The sequence below is a fragment of the Acomys minous genome, assembly GCF_964271855.1.
Source record: "Acomys minous genome assembly, chromosome: 16".
Classification (NCBI taxonomy): domain Eukaryota; kingdom Metazoa; phylum Chordata; class Mammalia; order Rodentia; family Muridae; genus Acomys; species Acomys minous.
In genome coordinates this window covers 94467912-94485454 of record NC_140498.1, presented here as the reverse complement: position 1 = coordinate 94485454, position 17543 = coordinate 94467912, and the positions used below count along the sequence as shown (strand labels likewise).

Here is a 17543-nt window from a genome sequence, read left to right as displayed (position 1 = left end):
AAACTTTAGGCTTCTGGTTTTTCTCCAGTGGACTTGAGAGCAGGAAGCTAACTTCCCGAGTCACCCACATCCTCTTCAAGTTGCCGTGCCACTGGCAACTCACCTTGCACAGCAGCAAGCACACCTTGCACAGCACACCTGCACAGCAGTGAGCACACCCTTGGGGATGGAAGGTGGAGCCAGCGCTAAGCACACCTGACACCAGCATCTCTCTCAGACTGTTAAAGGAGTTCATGCGATCTCCTGACTGAACAGGTTCCCTGGAAAGCACATCTCCTAGAAAGCCATGGGTGACTGAAACCGCTTCAGATGACCTCGTCAAACACTCCCAGGTAGGAGGTGAGGAGAGCAACAGAGCTCTTAGCATTTAAAGGCCTTGGTACCCTCCGCAGCCCCCCCCCCCATCCTCCCCAGGGCGTTGCAGGGAGTGGCAGGACTATGGAGCTCACTCCTTGCTCAGCTGCTCATGACCTTGGGGTTGCATGTGGTCATCTGTCATTTCACCATATGGTTGAGGAGATGGCGACACTAGGCTCTCAGCTCAGTGGTTTTCTCTTGGATGTGTTTGATAGGGACAGAATCTCACTGTAGCCCAAGCTGACTGGAACTCATACAGGCCCGGCTGTCCTGGAACTTGTGAGAATCCTCTTCCCTCTGCCTCTGTGGTGCTGGGTGACCGATGTGGACCACCACACCTGGCTGGGCATTCCAGTGAGGCCACCGCCTCCTGCCAGGTGTGGTAGCACACACCTGTGAACCCACCAGTAGGCCAACAGAGGCAGGATTGCCAAAGTTTCAGGCAAACCTGGTCTACACGCTGAGTTCCTGGCCAGCCAGAACTACCTTGAGACCTTGTCTCAAAACACAACAAAAAACCAAAAGTAACTGGCTCTATCATAGACACGCAGCTCTCTCTGAACAGATTTTATTTTTTAAAGATTTATGTATTTATTATGTATACAGATTTCATTATAGATGGTTGTGAGCCAATGTGTGGTTGCTGGGAATTGAACTCATGACCTTTAGAAGAGCAGTCAGTACCCTTAACCTCTGAGCCATCTCTCCAGCCCCTCAACAGATTTTAATATGGAGAGTGTTCTACAGGGAATACCGTGCACATTCATGAAAGTGCCACGGGGCTCTGCCTGTGAAAGGTCAAAGGACGGAGCTCAGAGCTCAGCTCCCGCGCAACAGTGGCTGTGACGGCCCACATCTGTAATCCTAGTGCTGGGCAGGGGTGAGGCTGAGGCAGAGGGTTAGAGATGGCCCAGTGGCTGAAACCCGTGCCATGCAAACATGAGGACAAGAAGCTCTGACTTCAACTGGGTGGCTCTGGTGGCCTTTATCTCATTCCAAAGTTCCGAAAGCGGGTGTGGCTGGGCCTGGCGGTGAGTGGGCCCTGCATTCAGCTGGCACCTTGCTACAGTGAATACGGTGGAGTTCCAGGTTGGCCTGGAACTTAAGAGATTTGCCTGCCTCTGTCTCACGAGGGCTAGGATTAAAGGAGCGTCACCACACCTGGCTTCAACTTGGTTGGCTTTGCTGAGACAGGGTCTGCGTCACCCTAGCTGTCCTGGAACTTGGTATGTAAACCAATTGCACTCATGCCATGGGGCATGTGGAGGTCTGAGGACAATCTGTAGAAACAAGCTGTCTACCTCGTGGGTCCAAGGTGTCAAACTAGGTCAGGCCCAGGAGGGTGTGCCTGCCCAAATCCAACTCAACGTCAACTGTTCCTTGGCACCTACACTTAGTCACATCCCTCAACAAAAACCATTCTGTTACATGTACTTTCGTCCACACAAGACAGGTGCCTAGTCCAGCTGTGTCCCTTGGAGCTGGAGTGATGTGCAGCTGTGAGCCACCTGATGTACATGGTGGGGACAAACTCAGGTCTGCTTAAAAACTCTGCTGAGCCCTCTTCATCCACCTTTGTTTTTCGAGACAGGGTTTCTCTGTGTAGCCTTAGCTGTCCTGACCTCACTTTGTAGACCAGACTGGTCTTGAACTCACAGCGATCCACCTGCCTCTGCCTCCTGAGTACTGGGATTAAAGGCGTGCACGACCACGCCCAGCCACTCACCTCTTCATAATTCATCTGCCGTGTATGGGCATGTGCCATGGCAACACATCAGTGGCTTCCTTCCTGTGGACTCTGGGCAGCTCAGGCCCTCGCTGGGCGAGCCGTCCATTCACTAGCCCTTCAATTGCTTAGAATTTTTTTCCTTCCAAGCCCTGGCTGCCACGGACTCGAATTCATTGCAGTCCGCCTGCCTTTCCTCCCAAGTGCTGGGATTAAAAGCCTGGCAGCTTAAGAATTTTCAATTTTCCAGCCGGGCGTGGTGGCGCACGCCTTTAATCCCAGCACTCGGGAGGCAGAGGCAGGTGGATCGATGTGAGTTCAAGGCCAGCCTGGTCTACAAAGTGAGTCCAGGACATCCAAGGCTACACAGAGAGACCCTGTCTTGAAAAACCAAAAAAAAAAAATAAAATAAAATAAAATAAAAATTCAATTTTCTTTTTTTGAGACAGGGTCTTTCTATGAAGCCCAGGCTGTCTTTGAACTCACAGCAATCTGCCTGCCTCTGGCTCCCAGTGCTGGGATTAAAGGCAAGTGCCACCACTGCCTGGCTAATTGCACATCTCCAAGTGGGCACATACAGCTGAGCACAGGTGTTAGATCTGGCGTTGGAGAGAACTGAAGTCAGGATCCCTGGAAGGGCAGCAAGTGCTTTTCAGCCAGTCATCTCTCCAGCCCATGTGTACATAGGCGCCTGGTGGTATCTTTTACATATTTATTTACAATCCTGTGTATGAGTGCTCTCTCCTCATGTACTGCTGCAACAAGAGGCTATCAGACCACGTTAGGGATGGCTGAGCCACCATGTACTTGCTCAGAATTGAAATCAGGACCTCTGCAAGAGCAGACAGTGCTTAAGACAAGGTTTTTCTGTATAGCCCAAGCCTCACTTTGTAGGAGGCCCAATCGATTTTGTGGTACCACCCCTGGGCTACTATAAGCAAGCAAGCTAGGCATGGGGGCGCACACCTTTAATCCTAGCACACAAAAGGCAGAGGCAGGTAGATCTCTGCAAGTTGAAGGCCAGCCTGGTCTACAAAACAAGCCCAAGACAGTCAGGGATACAGATACCGTCTTGAAAACCCAGAAAGCAACCAGGCTGAGCAGGTCACCAGCATTTCCTTTGCGGTCTGTTCCCGCCTCCAGCTTCCTGTCCTGAATTTCTGGAAGCATAAGTTGAAATAAACCTTGTCTCCCCCGAGTTGCTTTTGGTATTTCATCACAGCAGACACAGTACGGCTAGGTGTTCTGCCTGCATGCATGTCTGTCTGTGCACCACATGTGTAGCTAGCACCCAGAGACCGGAAACAGGTATTGGAGCTATAGACCGCGATAAGATACCGCGTGGGGGCTGGGGTCCAAGCCCAGGGTCTCCTGTAAGGGCAGCCTGCGCTTCCAATCACTAAAAAGAGTCATGTCTTTATAGAATGCGGTTTTGGTTTTCTGAGACTTGCTTTGTAGACCAGGATTGCCTCCAACTCAAGAGAGCCACTGGCTTCTGTGCTAGGATTAGAGGGGGTGTCATTCTGTCCGGCTTAGGCTTTCAGGTTTTATAATTTAAATGTCCACTCCTTGCCCTTTTCAGTGTAGCTTTTTATTTTTATTTTTTGGTTTTTTTGAGACAGGGTTTCTCTGTGTAGCCTTGGCTGTCCTAGACTCACTTTGTAGACCAGGATGGCCTCAAACTCAGTAATTTGCATGTCTCTTGCCTCCTGAGTACTGGGATTAAAAGTGTGCACCACCACACCTGGCCAGTGTAGCATTCTTATAGTCCCACAGAGGGAGGTGTCCCTCACTTTTGCCTCTGAGCAAGGGAGGTCACTGCAGGGCTTCAGGGAGGGGCCCCCAAGGGACCAGCAGGTAAACTCAGGGATCTTCCTCAGCAAGGAGCCTATCTGTTAACCCCAACATGCTTTGGTTTTTTTTTTTAAGATTTATTTTATTTTATGTAGATGAGGGATTGTACCTTGGTGCATTTTGCTTCCTTCCTCAAACACCAGTGGATAGCAACTACTAGGAAGCCAATGAGTTGGCCACATCTGAATTTATCAAGGACAGGCAAGCCAAGATCCCTGAACATGCAACTTTCCCCCAGGAAACTGTTCCTTTGGGGTCCCAGTCTGCCCTGTGTATCCATGCACCACTGCTCTAGGCTGGCAGTGTGAACCCATGAAGAGCTACAAGTAGGGCACCAGGACGAAGAGCTGCCCTTCCTGCAATCAGTGGTTGTCCTGTAACAACACAAGCACAGGGCATCTGCAAATAAATGGAAACTAGTTAGCACAAAGCCAAACGTCATCCATCTTTTATTATTCTGCTCAGGCAGGGATACCAACTGTCTGGACCCACCAGATCCAGGTTGGACGTGTAAACACACTTAAGACTGTCTCTCAAAAAAAGGACTGAAAAAATAGATGTAGCTGCCTACCTTGTAAAAGGCACAACACTCCAGTGTTGCAGAAAACACAACCTGTGTGTAAGCCCATAAAAACAGCAGCTGAAGGTTGGTCACCCACTGTCACACACAGACCGACATCTGGCTGTCTGCTGTGGGGATACGGCAACTCCACAGGCACTAGAATACCCACCACCCCCACTTAAAAATAAAAAAGCAAACCTTTCCTCTGCTTCGCTCAACTTCACCATCTGCTTAAGGCAAAGACCTGGACAATAAGTAGGATGCGACAGCCACTCCTCCTGAGCCCAGGCAGACACACACACTCACCTCCTTTGTAACCAAGCAGAGCCTCTACTAAGCCAATTTCTCAAGACTAGAATAACACCCAAGGGCTGCTTGCATGGCAGAGGGCCTCCTGAAGAAAACACCCCCACACTTAGTCATCACCAACTCTCAACAGCAGCAGCCACCAACTACAGCACACCACCCCTACAACCCGAGTACAGCCCACAGGAGGGCCAGGTATGTGTCTGCTGCTCTGTGAGAAGTAGGTGTTTAAGCAGCCACCTTGCCTGGCCTGGAAGAGTTCAAACCTAGCGCCAGTCAAGAGGCCTGGTTGCCGAAGCTGGCTCAGGACAGTTTTACAGAGATTCTCCGCTTTCCTCACCCACAGGGGGAACTTAAGAACAAGGGCATTTCCAATGACTTCTTAGCTGGCAAACACTTCTGTGGCGGTGTCGGACAGCGCGCCGGAGACACATGCCTGCAGCTGAGGCTCATAGCTCCTTCCAGTTGATGGGAGTCTTGCCAGACTTCTGTAGTAGCTCGTTGGCTTTAGAAAAATGTCCACACCCAAAGAAGCCTCTGTACACCGACAACGGGGAGGGATGAGCTGTCTGCAGGACATGGTGACGCTTCTGAAAAAGAACAGAGGGCAGTAATGTGGCGGCTGGTACCTTCTAACACAAGCACAGCCACTGAGCACACCACACCCTGCCCTGCCCACCTCTGGCGTGTCTTCACCCTTGTATTCCTGCTGCTGGGCTACAGCAGAGGGCACTTCCTGCAATGCCTGCTCCAACTACACTCAGGACACACTTGCTGAGGGTGCTGTGAACCACAAACCGGCACAGGAGCTGATCAGCACCATGCGCCGCAGCAGAAGTGCCTCCAAGTTTAGAGCCAGGCAGCTCAGAGGTGCCTGATAGGCGTGCAGGGGACAGAACCGTGTCCTCGGTGAGAGCCGTTAGAGTGCATCAAATGCTGCGCTGTCTCTCCAGTTGAGACCGCCTCTCTAGCCCCATTGTAACCCTGGGGACTGTCCCAGCCTCAAATGCCCACCTGAGACTTGACCTATGCAGTTCAGCCTCACTGCACAGGCACCTGGCTCCTTTAGTCCCCTCCGTGGTGAGAGCCTCCTGGACTCCCCGGCCCCCCCATCACTACAAATGCTGGTGCCCAGCCCAGGAGTGAGGGCAGGGTGACTGGACCCACAGGTAAGACAGGACTTAACAGGAAGGAGGCTAAGAGGGTTCACAGATGAAGCTGGCTCAGGTCCTTGTCTCAGAGACTTGGCAGTAGGGAGGGGACAAGGGACGCACTCTGGTCCTGATGAGCTCACAAGCTGTGCTCTGGCACTCGTGGGTCATACGGAGCCGATTCAGTGGAATCCATGTTCTCTATACCATGCCGGAAGTTTCTCAGAAGCAGGACACTTGCCTCATTCATCAAGCATTGCAAAACACGTGAAGGAGAGCTGCTAGGACTATGGAGTGCTCGCTACAGGGCACGCTAGCGCTACTGTGTTACCAGCTGCAGCGGGGCGCCCTGAGCACCCCACTGTCTGAACTTGCTCAGCTGTCAATGCAAACTCTACTCTTTTAATAGATATCTCTCTCTCTCTCTCTCTCACACACACACACACACACACACACACATTCAATCACTTACTCCACAGCTCAGGCACTGGGGTCACATGAGCTACAATTAGACTTCTACGCTGGGTACAGACACAGAGATCGTGGCTCCCCAGCTCTTTACAGAGGAGCTGAAGACACGTACCCTATCAATGGCGCTGCCCTTCTTCTGGGCATAAGAACCCCAGAGTAGGAAGACAAGGCCATTCAAGTTCTGATTTAACCAAGACACAACTGCATCAGTGAACTGCTCCCAACCTCTCTCCTTGTGGGAGTTGGCTTGGTGCGCACGGACAGTGAGGACAGCATTGAGGAGGAGGACACCTGTCAACACAGCAGGGAGAAAGGTTAAGAGGCAGCTCAAACAAATGCTAATGGGTTACATAGACCAGGCTAATCACAATAGACCCAGGGCAGAAGTGAAATCAAGCCATAAAAGCATTACAACACCACCTGCAGTGATCTGTGAGCCTCATTCAGGAGGCTGTTTCATGGCAGCCTCCTTGCCATCTTCCAGTTTGGAGTAGTAAACAAAAAACCCAAGTGTTCAAAAGTACATATCCTAAGTGATATTAAAGAGCCAGAACAGAACTGGGCGTGGTGGTGCATGCCTGCAATCCCAGCACTTGGAGGCAGGTGGATCACTGTGAGTTCAAGGCCAGCCTGGTCTACAAAGTAAGTCCAGGACAGCCAGGGCTACACAGAGAAACCCTGTCTTGAAGAAAAGGAAAACAAAATAAAACAAACAAACAACCCCCCCCCCAAAAAAAAACAGAAAAAATGGGCCCTAAATAGTTGATGGCAACAAAACCAAACTCTTAGAAGCCAAGAACAAACCGCCAGCAGCAAGCGTGACGAAACAGAGAGGCAGGGACATGAGGTGTAACAGGCCTCCAGGCCCTCAGAGCCTCCACACAGCATGGCCGCGTTTTAGAAATACAGCAAGGGCACTAGAGAAGGCTTAGCAGCAGTGCCAACCAACCCTCGCAGAGAGCCCGAGTTTAACCCCTAGGACCCATGTCAGACAATTTACAACTGACTAACTCCAGCTCCAGGGGATTTAGTGTTTGCCTTCTACCAGCACTAGCACTCATGGAGACAGACAGACAGACAGACAGACAGACGGTGCAGGGTTTCACCTAGCGAGGCTTGGTTACCTTGTCTGGCCCACCCTGACAAATCCCCATGGCCAGGATGAACAAAACCATCGATGTCTGTGGACAGCTCTTTAAAAATGTTTTCCAAACTGCAAACGGAGAGAAAAGCATAAGCAGTCACAATCTCCAGCACTTGGCGGGAGTGAAAAGGCTAGAAGTGTAAAGCCAGCCTGAGAGGGACAAAGAAACTGTGCCATTGCAAGAGACAAACACCCACTGCCCTGTCAGATCCACCCACCACAGACCTCCACAGTGGCCTGCATCAGACTGCTTGCCCCCCCTGCCCCCAGTGGCCCAGTCCATACACTCTTGAGTAACGGCCTCTGGACTGGGGCCAGCTGCAGCAGGCGTTACCTGGGCGGGGGCGGAACTGGTCTTTGAACACTGAAGCAGAGCCCATGAGCCTGATTAGGTCCGTGATAGGGATCCTGTCCCAGGATGACAACCTTCACCTGTGAGCACATTGGACAACACTGTGGACACACAGAGGGACCCACAACCAATAGCAGAGCCCCATGACCACCCAGCTGAGGAACCCCAATGAAGCAGCCCCTTGCACGCCAGCATCCAGTGACAAGCCATCCTGCACTCAGTGGCCCACTTAAGACAGGTCAAGTCTGGTGTTTCTTTTCTTCACTTCACACATGACAAAACTTGTAACAAGTGGAACCACTCAAAAACAAACCAAGGCCAGGCGTGGTGGCGCACGCCTTTAATCCAGCACTCAGGAGGCAGAGGCAGGCAGATCGTTGTGAGTTCAAAGGCCAGCCTGGTCTACAAAGTGAGTTCAGGACACCCAAGGCTACACAGAGAAACCCTGTCTAGAAAAACCAAAAACCACCCAACCAAGGAGGGACCATCCCAGCCGATTACAAGTCATCCACACACAAGGATGGAGGTGGCCTTGCAAGCTATTTTCCTTACCTATGTAACAAGAGTCCCTGCAGCCCACTACCTTTATAGGTGACAATGTCAAACGGCTCGACACTCCAGCATCTCTATCCTGTCAGCTTGCCTCATGTCAGTACACTGCTGGGCAAAGGAAGAGCTCCACCTACACCTTGGCAGACCTACCCAGGCCCCTCCAACAGCTGCTGCGCTGCAGTGCTGAAGGGCAACACTAAGAGAACAAGGCCAGCGCCAGGTGTGGGAGCTGCTGGCAAGCCTTGAGGACCAGCACCTTTCTCAGGTGTTGAAGGTTGACCTCTGGACACAGACCGTTTGTCTTCACAATCTTGCCTGTTCCCCACCCCCTAGAATTTCCTGTGTGGCTGACACCCTGTCCCTTTAGAATCCAGCTGCAGGCTTTCCCTTTCCTGTCCTAGGACTCCAGTGGCGGTCAAGGACAACTGGACACCTGGTTTCCCTGAGCCCTCGTGCGCCCCACAGAAGTTCCTGACAGGCGTGGCTGCAGCATGATGGCTCGCTTACCTACTTTACACCTCCTGGAGCACGATGTTTACTAACTTCTGAGACCTCTGGGGCCACCAACAAGGACAGGGGAAACCCCTCAAAACCCTCCTCCAGGCAGGTCACCTGTCCACTAGCGTAAAGGGTGACCGGGTCACATGTGAATAGCAATAGGCTCCACTGGCCCTCCAGAAAAGTGGGGAGACACAGGTGGTCCTGCAGACTGAAAGGCAGGGGCAAGGCTGCATGCTGCACTCTCACAGGTCACACAGCCAAGACACACACTGATGTGGCCAGTGGACAACTGACACACAGGAGGAGCTGGCAAAGGCAGGCAACAGGCGAAGAGCCTTCAAGTGCCACACACACCTCCCGACCAACTGAAACAAAATTTTACTTTCCAGAAGTAGAGAGCAGTGACTAGCAGAACATGGGGAAGGATGGGGCGGGGCCAGTGCACAGGGGGACAAACTCTAATGCTCCTCAGCGCACTACAGTAGCCACAGGTGACAACAATTAAGTATTGCAAAAATAGTTTAAGATCGAGGACTGGAACGTTCCCAATATAAAGCCAAGGGCTGGTAATGAATACCTGGATTCGTGTCCCAGCACCCATGCGGCCCTCTTCTGGCCTCCACAGGTACTGCAGACAGGCGCCGCAAATGTACGGGAAAATTTAGTAAGTCTTTATGAGAAGAACAAAATAAAGATAAACACCTGGGGCAACGGACTTGCCAAACGTACGGCAACCACGCCACACTCTGCAAACATGCAAAGTCAGTATGTGTTATTAAAAATAAAAAAATACGGGCTTGAGATGGTTCAGTGGGTAAAGCTGCTTGAATTCAATCCCAGGACCCAGTGGTGGAGGAAAAGAATCCCCTCCTTAAGCCATCCTCGACTACCTTGAGTGTGCTGTGGTGCACAGCCCCACACACTCACACAAGATAAATGTAAAACAAAAGGACTTAAAAAAAAGAAAGGGCCGGGCGTGGTGGCGCACGCCTTTAATCCCAGCACTCGGGAGGCAGAGGTAGGCGGATCACTGTGTGTTCGAGGCCAGCCTGGTCTACAAAGTGAGTCCAGGATGGCCAAGGCTACACAGAGAGACCCTGTCTAGAAAAACCAAAACCAAACCAAACCAAAACAAAACAAAAAAAAAAAAAAGAGAGAGAGAGAAAGGAAGGGCACCCCTCTAGCGGGGCGAGGAGGGCTGTGATTCTTTCTGCACCGGGGCACTTGAGGACTCCACTTGCAGAATGACTGCTCAGGTTATGATCTGAGCTACTTGTGAGGCTAAGTCCTGGCGTCAGCACTTAAGGTAGATGGGGCTCTTCCTTTGCACAGCAGTAAGGAGACAAGCTGCCGGCCTAGAAAGGCCACCAGTCAGCGGCGCAGGCATACAGGATATAGGCACTGGAGTGTGGCTCCGCGGTGAAGTGCAGTAACCAAGAGTGAAGACACACACACACACACACACACACCCGCACTGCAAAAAACAAAGGGAGACCAAGTGGGTTTCTTGTCCTTCTTGTCGTTTTTTAGGCAGTTTCTCTGTGTGGTCCTGGCTGCCCTTGATGAACTCAGATCTGCCCGCCCCTGCTGGAATTAAATGCATGTGCCCCCACTGTGGAAGGTCAGCCTGAACTACAGGGTAGGTTCAAAGCCGGCCTGGGGGACTTAGATCTGTCCAAATAAAAAGGATGGAGCCCAGGGGCAGAGCACTTTCACAGCATTCCCGGCCCACACCACCCCCAACCAGGCACAACTAACAGCAAAGGTCGGGACAGACAACGCTGTGGCAGGCTGTGTGGTCCTCTAAGCCTGAGGCTATGCACTCTCCACTCAAACCCACAGGCCCAAGAGCTTAAGTGAGCCTGGCTTCAGGGGCCACAGGGACACCGGGAAGGTTTTTGGAAGTTGTGGGTGATCTGCTCACTCACCCATTTCTTTACCAGCTCTGAGAAAGGCTGGACGAGGAAGTCAAAGACATAAGGTGAAAAGCGTCACCAAGAAGCCGGGAAAGCAGAGGCAGGTGATGTCTGTGAGTTCAAGGCCAGCCTAGTTTATAAGCCACCCTCCTGACAGCTGTGTAAGATATAACAGTCCTTGGTGTTGCCTTTTGTTTTGCAGAGTCAGGGCCTCCAACCCCCAAGCGCTGAGATTATAGGCATGTGCGACCACACAACGCACATTACAAACACAAAGACCGTCACCGCTCTTCCCACTGCCTACACCCAGCTGGGTATGGTGGCCCACACCTTTAATCCCAGCACCACGGGAGGCAGAGGCAGGCAGAAATCTCTGAGTTCGAGGACAGCCTGGTCTACAGAGCAAGGCTGTCTTGGGAAAAAAACCAAAACCCAAAACTGAACATTCGAGCAAAAGTGTATGTATGTGCATATCCTTATTGTGGAAACAGCAGTCAGTTTTGGATAAAAGAATAAATATGTGGAGACACATACAAGTGTGTGTGTGTTTGGGGGCCTGGGTGCTGCCTGGTACAGCCTCCCACAACGACCGCAACCGAACCTCACAACTTCAGTGTCTCCCTTAAGCAGACCCCAGCTTTGCTTACATCTCGGATGTCGCACATCTGGGTCCATGTGAACACCTGCTCCGGGGGCGGATAGACCTTGTGATGTTTTCTTTCTTCAGCAACAAATCCCATTAGCTGGTTAAAAAGATAGAGGAGACTTAAAACCGAAGCTGGCACCTGCTCTCCTTCAAAGGAACTTCCCTTTATTCCCGGTTTATTCTCATTTCTCAGTGATCCCTTCTCTCTTCCTGTTTTGTTCCCCCCCCCTTCTTTATTTTTTAAGAACAACTTCTCCTGTAGGCCCGAGTCTGAGGCTGGCCCTCAACTCCTGACCACCCTGCTCTCCAGCTTTCAAGTATTGGGGGTTACAGCCCGGGGGGCCATTCGGTCTGGTGGATGGTTTCCTGGCGCGAAAATCAAGCGACTTACAAGAAGCCATGAGGGCAGCTGGCGCCAAGCGCGCCAACCTGAGTTCAATGCCCCCCCAAACCCCACGTGATAGCTCGGGAGCCTCCCCAGATGGCCCTGAGACCTCCACACGCCCCCACCTCCCAGCCCTTCTTCCCTTTAACTCAAAGCCCGAGGCACCATTTCAAGTTCTGCGCGGAGAGGGAGGGAAGCGCGGGGGGCTGGAGGCACAGCACCCCACGGACGCCACCCACCCGGCCCGCGCCCACCGACCTTGACGAAGTACGGCTTCCCGAACTCGCCGCCGAGCTGCCGCTTCCAGCTCTCGCCGAAGCCGGCGGGCACGTTGCGGGCTGCGAGCCTGAGCAGCGCCGCGGCCTTGTTCCTCCGGATGCGGTCGAGCTGCTCGGCGCTGAGCGGCGAGGAGGGCGGCGTGGCCTGCTCGTCCGGGCCCACCCGGGCCTTCTTAGCCGGGCTGGCCTGCGGGGAGTCGGGGTCGGGAGTGAGGCTCCGCGGCCTGGCAGCCCTGGGCGCCCGCAGCCCCCGCGCCAAGCCCGCTGCTCGCCGCCCGAGGACGCCCATGCTGCACCCGCCGCCCTGCTCCGCCCAATTACGCGCCCACGGCGCCCCACGCGGCCTTTTCGCGGCAAAACGGCTCCCGCCCACTGCCGCCTGGGATTGGACCACGCGGAGGGCGGGGCGGGCGCGCCGCACGCCGATTGGCTGTGCGGCGGCCGAGCCCCAATCCCGTTGGCCGGTGCCTTTGGCATGGCGGCCGCAAGACGCGCGCGGTTGTTTTGAACCCCCCTACGGTGGCCCGGTCGGGCTGAGCAGCGGCGTGCGCGGAGCTCGTGTCCCGGACACCGCCCACCCCGATCCCGCGCTGCCCCGCGCGCCTCACCACCGCATCCCCGCCGTCCTCGGCCGCCACGTCGCCCCCCGGGGCCGGCTCGGGGCTGCTGCTGCGCGTGCTCCGCTTCCCGGCTGGGGTCGGGGAGAAGAAGGAGTAGAGGGTCTTCTGGCCGATCATGCCTGCACCGAGCGAGGACGCAGCTCCGGGGCGCTCGCAGCCGTGCTGACCCTCGGCGAGCAGCCACACGCGCGCGCGGGCTCCGATGCAGGGGCGGGGAGGGAGGCCGGCAGGGCAGGGGGCGGCGGGGCCCAGCGCGCATATGCGGGAGGGGCAGCCTCCGGCTAGGTGGGGCTTGCGAGGGAGGGAGGGAGGGAGGGAGGGAGAGCTGGCTGCCTGCCCGGCCCCCTTCGTGCACAGGTCTTTCTCGGCTCGCTGTAAAGACTGGAGACTTCCATGCCTCGGAGGTTAAGCCTCCCAGGCGCATCTCCTCCCCCAGATACGCCTCCCTCCCTTCCTCCCCTTCTGGGCATTGAACTCGGGGCCTTTGTGCACGCCGAGCAGCCCGGTTGGCCACCGAGCTATACGCCCCGTTGTACTTTTATTACCTCCCCGCATTCGGACCATCAGCACCTTTCAGTTATCCCTTCCCCCCCCCCCCCCCCCGTAAACAACAAACCTGGGCTTGCGCAATCCTGGCTGCTCTTTCCTGCTGAGAGTGATCTTTTTAGGGTTGTAGACTCAAACCTTGACCACTGCCCAGGAAAACCCCTCCCGCCAGCGTCTCCCCAGCCCCCTGAGATCTTCACACCCTGGACTCTTTGCCCCATGGCTGGAAAGTTTTGAGTCCTGGTTTTAGGACCCTTCCCTGTAATGGCCCTTCTGTCCCACCGCACCCTGTCACCCTGCGCCTAACTCCCGTACTGTACAAAGCGATCTTAAACGCAGCATCATTCACAGAAAAGCTTGAATTGGACGTGAATATTTATACTGACTTTGCTGTGTCACCTGGAGCAAGAAACGACTGTCATGGTCTTTCCATACCAGCAATGAAAGGGGGAAAAACTGTTACAAATGTCGTATATACGATAGATACACATAATGTCCGTACTTGATACTAGGTATCAAACCCACGGTTATATCTAAAAGCATTGCGCTTACAAAAAGAAGTCAGACACGAAAGACTATACAGCACATTATTCATTACATTTATTTGGAAAATCAGCCAGGAGCATCAGGCAAGGCCGGCAGGGGCATTAAGTCTGTATAGCTAAGGGAGGATCGTGTGGGACGGTGAAATTGCTCTCCACAGTGACTGTGGTGGCCAAACAATGCTGTGGCTTTGTCGGGTGCGCAGGTTTGTACCTTGCTCCCCACCCGGGACCGCATCCTGCACGACCCCAGCCAGAGCCAGCCTCAGCATGGCAGAACCACCACCATCAGGGGAAGGCAACATAGTGCGGTGCGCAGAGCGGCCCGCAGGTGGCGCTGTGCCCGGAAGTCGTGCGCGGCGCGAGCGGCGGGGTGAGCACGCCCGTGTGCCGAGCCCCCGCGTGGGACACCACTCCCGACTCTCCCGTGTCAGTGCCTCTCCCCCGCGGGGCCGCAGGACACGGACGCCTGCTTTTCTGGGTAACCCTGGGCGAACCCCGCGCCTCTCTGCGCGTGCGCCTTCCCGTCCGTAGCCTGAGGGTTTTGCAGCCGGTGCACGCGAATCCCGAAGGGGGCGGGGTCTTTAAAAAACAGGACACCCCAGGGCGTCATCCGGGTCAGCTTGTGCTAGAAAACGTAAACATCGGAGCAGGCTGTGGGGTGTGCAAGCTCACCACCCGGTTGTTTCAGCGGCCTCTGTTTCCTTTGTAGGACCCTCCTGCGGCAGGAAGGTGGAGGACTGAGCCCCGGCCCCCCACGGCTGTGTCGGGATGGACAGGTTCCTGGTGAGGGCGGACCAGGGCGACCTCCAAGGGGGAGAGGGCGAGCCCGCCCCGGCGGAAGGAGCCTCTCGCCGCCCGCAGAGCCCCGGCTGGCGCCACCTTCGCGCGGAAGGTCTGAACTGTGATTACACCGTCCTGTTCGGCAAAGCCGAGGCAGACGAGATTTTCCGAGAGTTGGAGCAAGAGGTGGAGTATTTTACCGGTAGGCGGAGGACTTAGGTGTGTGTTAGCCTTGTCGGGTGAAAACGGCCATCCACGAGATCTAGGAGGAGATTACATGGAAAGTTAAAAAAACAAACACCAAGCCGGGCGGTGGTGGTGCATGCCTTTAATCCGGGCACTAGGGAGGCAGAGGCAGGCGGATCGCTGTGAGTTCGAGGCCAGCCTGGTCTACAAACGAGTCCAAGACAGCCAAGGCTACACAGAGAAACCCTGTCTCAGAAAACAACAACAACAACACAACAAAAATAAAATAAAATAAAAACTGAAGCCAGGAGCTGGGCGGTAATGGTGCACGCCTTTAATCCCAGCACTCGGGAGGCAGAGGCAGGAGGATCGTTGTGAGTTCAAGGCCAGCCTGGTCTACAAAGTGAGTCCAGGAGAGCCAAGGATACACAGAGAAACCCTGTCTCAAAAAACAAAAACAAAAACTGAAGCCAGGGAATGGTGGTGTGTACCTTTAATTTCAGAGCTTGGGAGGTGGAGGTCGGAGGACCGGTAGGGAGTTCAAGGACGTCCTCAGCTAAATGGAGAGTTAAGGCTAGCATAGGCTGCCTGAGACCCTGTCTTTTTCTTTTCTTTTTCTTTTTCTTTTTTTTTTTTTGAGACATGATGAGGGTGTGGCTGCCTGCATCCTTTGAGGGTCTCAGATGGAACTGCCATTTTCTTCGACACAGGTGCGCTGGCCAAGGTCCAGGTGTTTGGAAAGTGGCACAGCGTTCCCAGGAAGCAGGCAACCTACGGAGACGCTGGACTGACGTACACGTTTTCCGGTCTTACCCTGACACCAAAGCCCTGGATTCCAGTTCTTGAGCGTGTTCGAGATCGAATCTGCAGGGTGACAGGACAGACCTTCAACTTTGTGCTCATTAACAGGTGACACTTCCTCCACAGGGGAGAGTTTGGGACTCCACCATGCTGTGCTCGTATGTGACAACCCTTCTGTAGCGGCCGAGGTTGGAGAGGCGGGCATGTTGCTCTTGCAGACAACCCAGATTCTGTTCCCAGCTCCAGGGGATCCAACCCCTCTCGTGCGTGAACCCCCACAGAGCAGTCCCTGTACTCACATGCGGAATTGTGAATCTTTTCTTAGAGAAACAAGTTTCCATGGAGCTGGAAAGTGGGAGTGAGAGAGAGGGGTTGGGTGAGGTAATCAGGAGAGTTAGGCAGGCTGGCTCTGAGGCCTGGGCTAAAGGGGGTGCCATTTCCCATGAGGTGGTTAGAGGGAGGCCCTTTGAGGCAGGGACATTTGACCAGGTAACTAGTTAGAGAGCTGGGGAGACCCAAAGTCTAGAGTAAAGCAGAGAGCGCCGTGTCCATAGGGCGGAGATCCCTGTGTGGCTGCTGCGGACAGGGGTGTGGAGGGCAGGGCAGCTGCACAGGGTGGTGGTCAGTGTGTGTGTGGAGGACGGCAGGTTTTCCATACATGAACCTGGTGACGCTGTGAGCCCTGCAAGAAGTAACTTCCGTGTCCCAGTCAGTGTTCTGTTGTTGTGCGAGAGATGCCACGACCTAAGCAACTCTTACAGAAGGCTTGCTCACTGTTGTAGGTTAGTCCACAGTCAGCGCAGCAGGGAGCAGACAGGCATGGTATTGACTCAGTAGCTGAGAGCTTTACATCCTGATCTGCAGGCAGCGCGTGTGCGCGCTCGTGCACACACATACACACACACACTGAGCCTGGTGTGAGCTTTTGAAACCTCAAAGCCCAGCCACAAGGCCATACCTCCTGATTGGTCCCAAATACTTCCACTAGCTGGGGACCCACTGTGCCAACATACGGGCCTGTAGGGACCTTTCCCATTCTAAGCACCACACTTGGCAAAGGCAGCTTGAGGCTGGCTGCCCAGTGCAGAGTCGGTGCCTGCAGGGTGAGGCGCCTGCAGCTTTAGCAGGCCACAGAGAGTTTCTTCGGGACTGTGATTGTTTCTGATCTACAGGTACAAAGATGGTTGTGACCACATTGGGGAGCACAGAGATGATGAAAGAGAACTGGCCCCCCAGAGCCCCATCGCATCTGTCTCCTTTGGCGCTTGCAGAGACTTCGTCTTCCGGCACAGACTCTCTCGAGGCAAGAGAATGCAGCGGACAGTGGAGGCGGTCAGGCTGCAGCTGGCCCATGGAAGTCTCCTGATGATGAACCACCCCACCAACACCCACTGGTACCACAGTCTCCCTGTCCGCAAGAAGGTCCTGGCTCCTCGGGTTAACTTGACTTTTCGGAAAATTTTACCTACTAGGAATTAAAATGTTTTTGTTTATTACTTTGATGTGTGTGTGTTTTATGCCCAGGGAGGCCAGCAGAGGGTGTGAGATCACCTGGTGCTGACACAGGTGCTGGGACCCAAATGCAGTCCTCTGAAGAGCAGTGCCAACTGCTGAGACATCTGTCCAGCCCCTACACCTACTTTTAATAATCAGTACTTTGTGTTTTCTTTTTGTTTGAAAGTGTTGGTGTTTGCTTTACCCACAGAATACACCAGAAGTTTAATAAAAACCTAGTCAGCACTCAGTTCAGGAGGAGGGTGCCGTGTAGCATCCACAATAAAAGAACAGCTGTGGGCACCAGTCTTCAGCTGCAGCATTCAGGAGGCAGAGGCGGAGGACTGGTCACGTGCTCACGGGGAGCCTG

At 54.0% G+C, this 17543-nt stretch overlaps 2 protein-coding genes across 5 annotated transcripts; one reads left to right on the top strand and one right to left on the bottom strand.

The window, feature by feature from the left end:
- Positions 1–4357: 4357 nt before the first annotated feature.
- Positions 4358–13054, bottom strand: UNG (uracil DNA glycosylase). Its single transcript, XM_084761706.1, has 7 exons — positions 12810–13054; positions 12182–12388; positions 11540–11635; positions 7906–8003; positions 7552–7640; positions 6540–6718; positions 4358–5395 (listed from the first exon to the last, which is right to left on the bottom strand). The coding sequence occupies exons 1-7, from the start codon at positions 12936–12938 to the stop codon at positions 5255–5257; spliced, it is 939 nt and encodes a 312-aa protein (XP_084617832.1). The 5' UTR covers positions 12939–13054; the 3' UTR covers positions 4358–5254.
- A 495-nt stretch (positions 13055–13549) lies between these two features.
- ALKBH2 (alkB homolog 2, alpha-ketoglutarate dependent dioxygenase) lies at positions 13550–17175 on the top strand. 4 transcript variants are annotated; one of them, XM_084761447.1, is made up of 4 exons: positions 13550–14390; positions 14622–14894; positions 15589–15787; positions 16852–17175. In XM_084761447.1, exons 2-4 carry the CDS (start codon positions 14681–14683, stop codon positions 17156–17158), a joined length of 720 nt encoding a protein of 239 aa, XP_084617573.1. In that variant the 5' UTR covers positions 13550–14390; positions 14622–14680; the 3' UTR covers positions 17159–17175. The 4 variants fall into 4 exon arrangements, with proteins under 4 accessions (XP_084617573.1, XP_084617575.1, XP_084617576.1 ...); XM_084761448.1 differs by lacking the exon at positions 13550–14390 and adding an exon at positions 14401–14546; XM_084761449.1 differs by lacking the exon at positions 13550–14390 and having other exon boundaries at positions 14399–14804.
- The last annotated feature ends 368 nt before the right edge of the window (positions 17176–17543 follow it).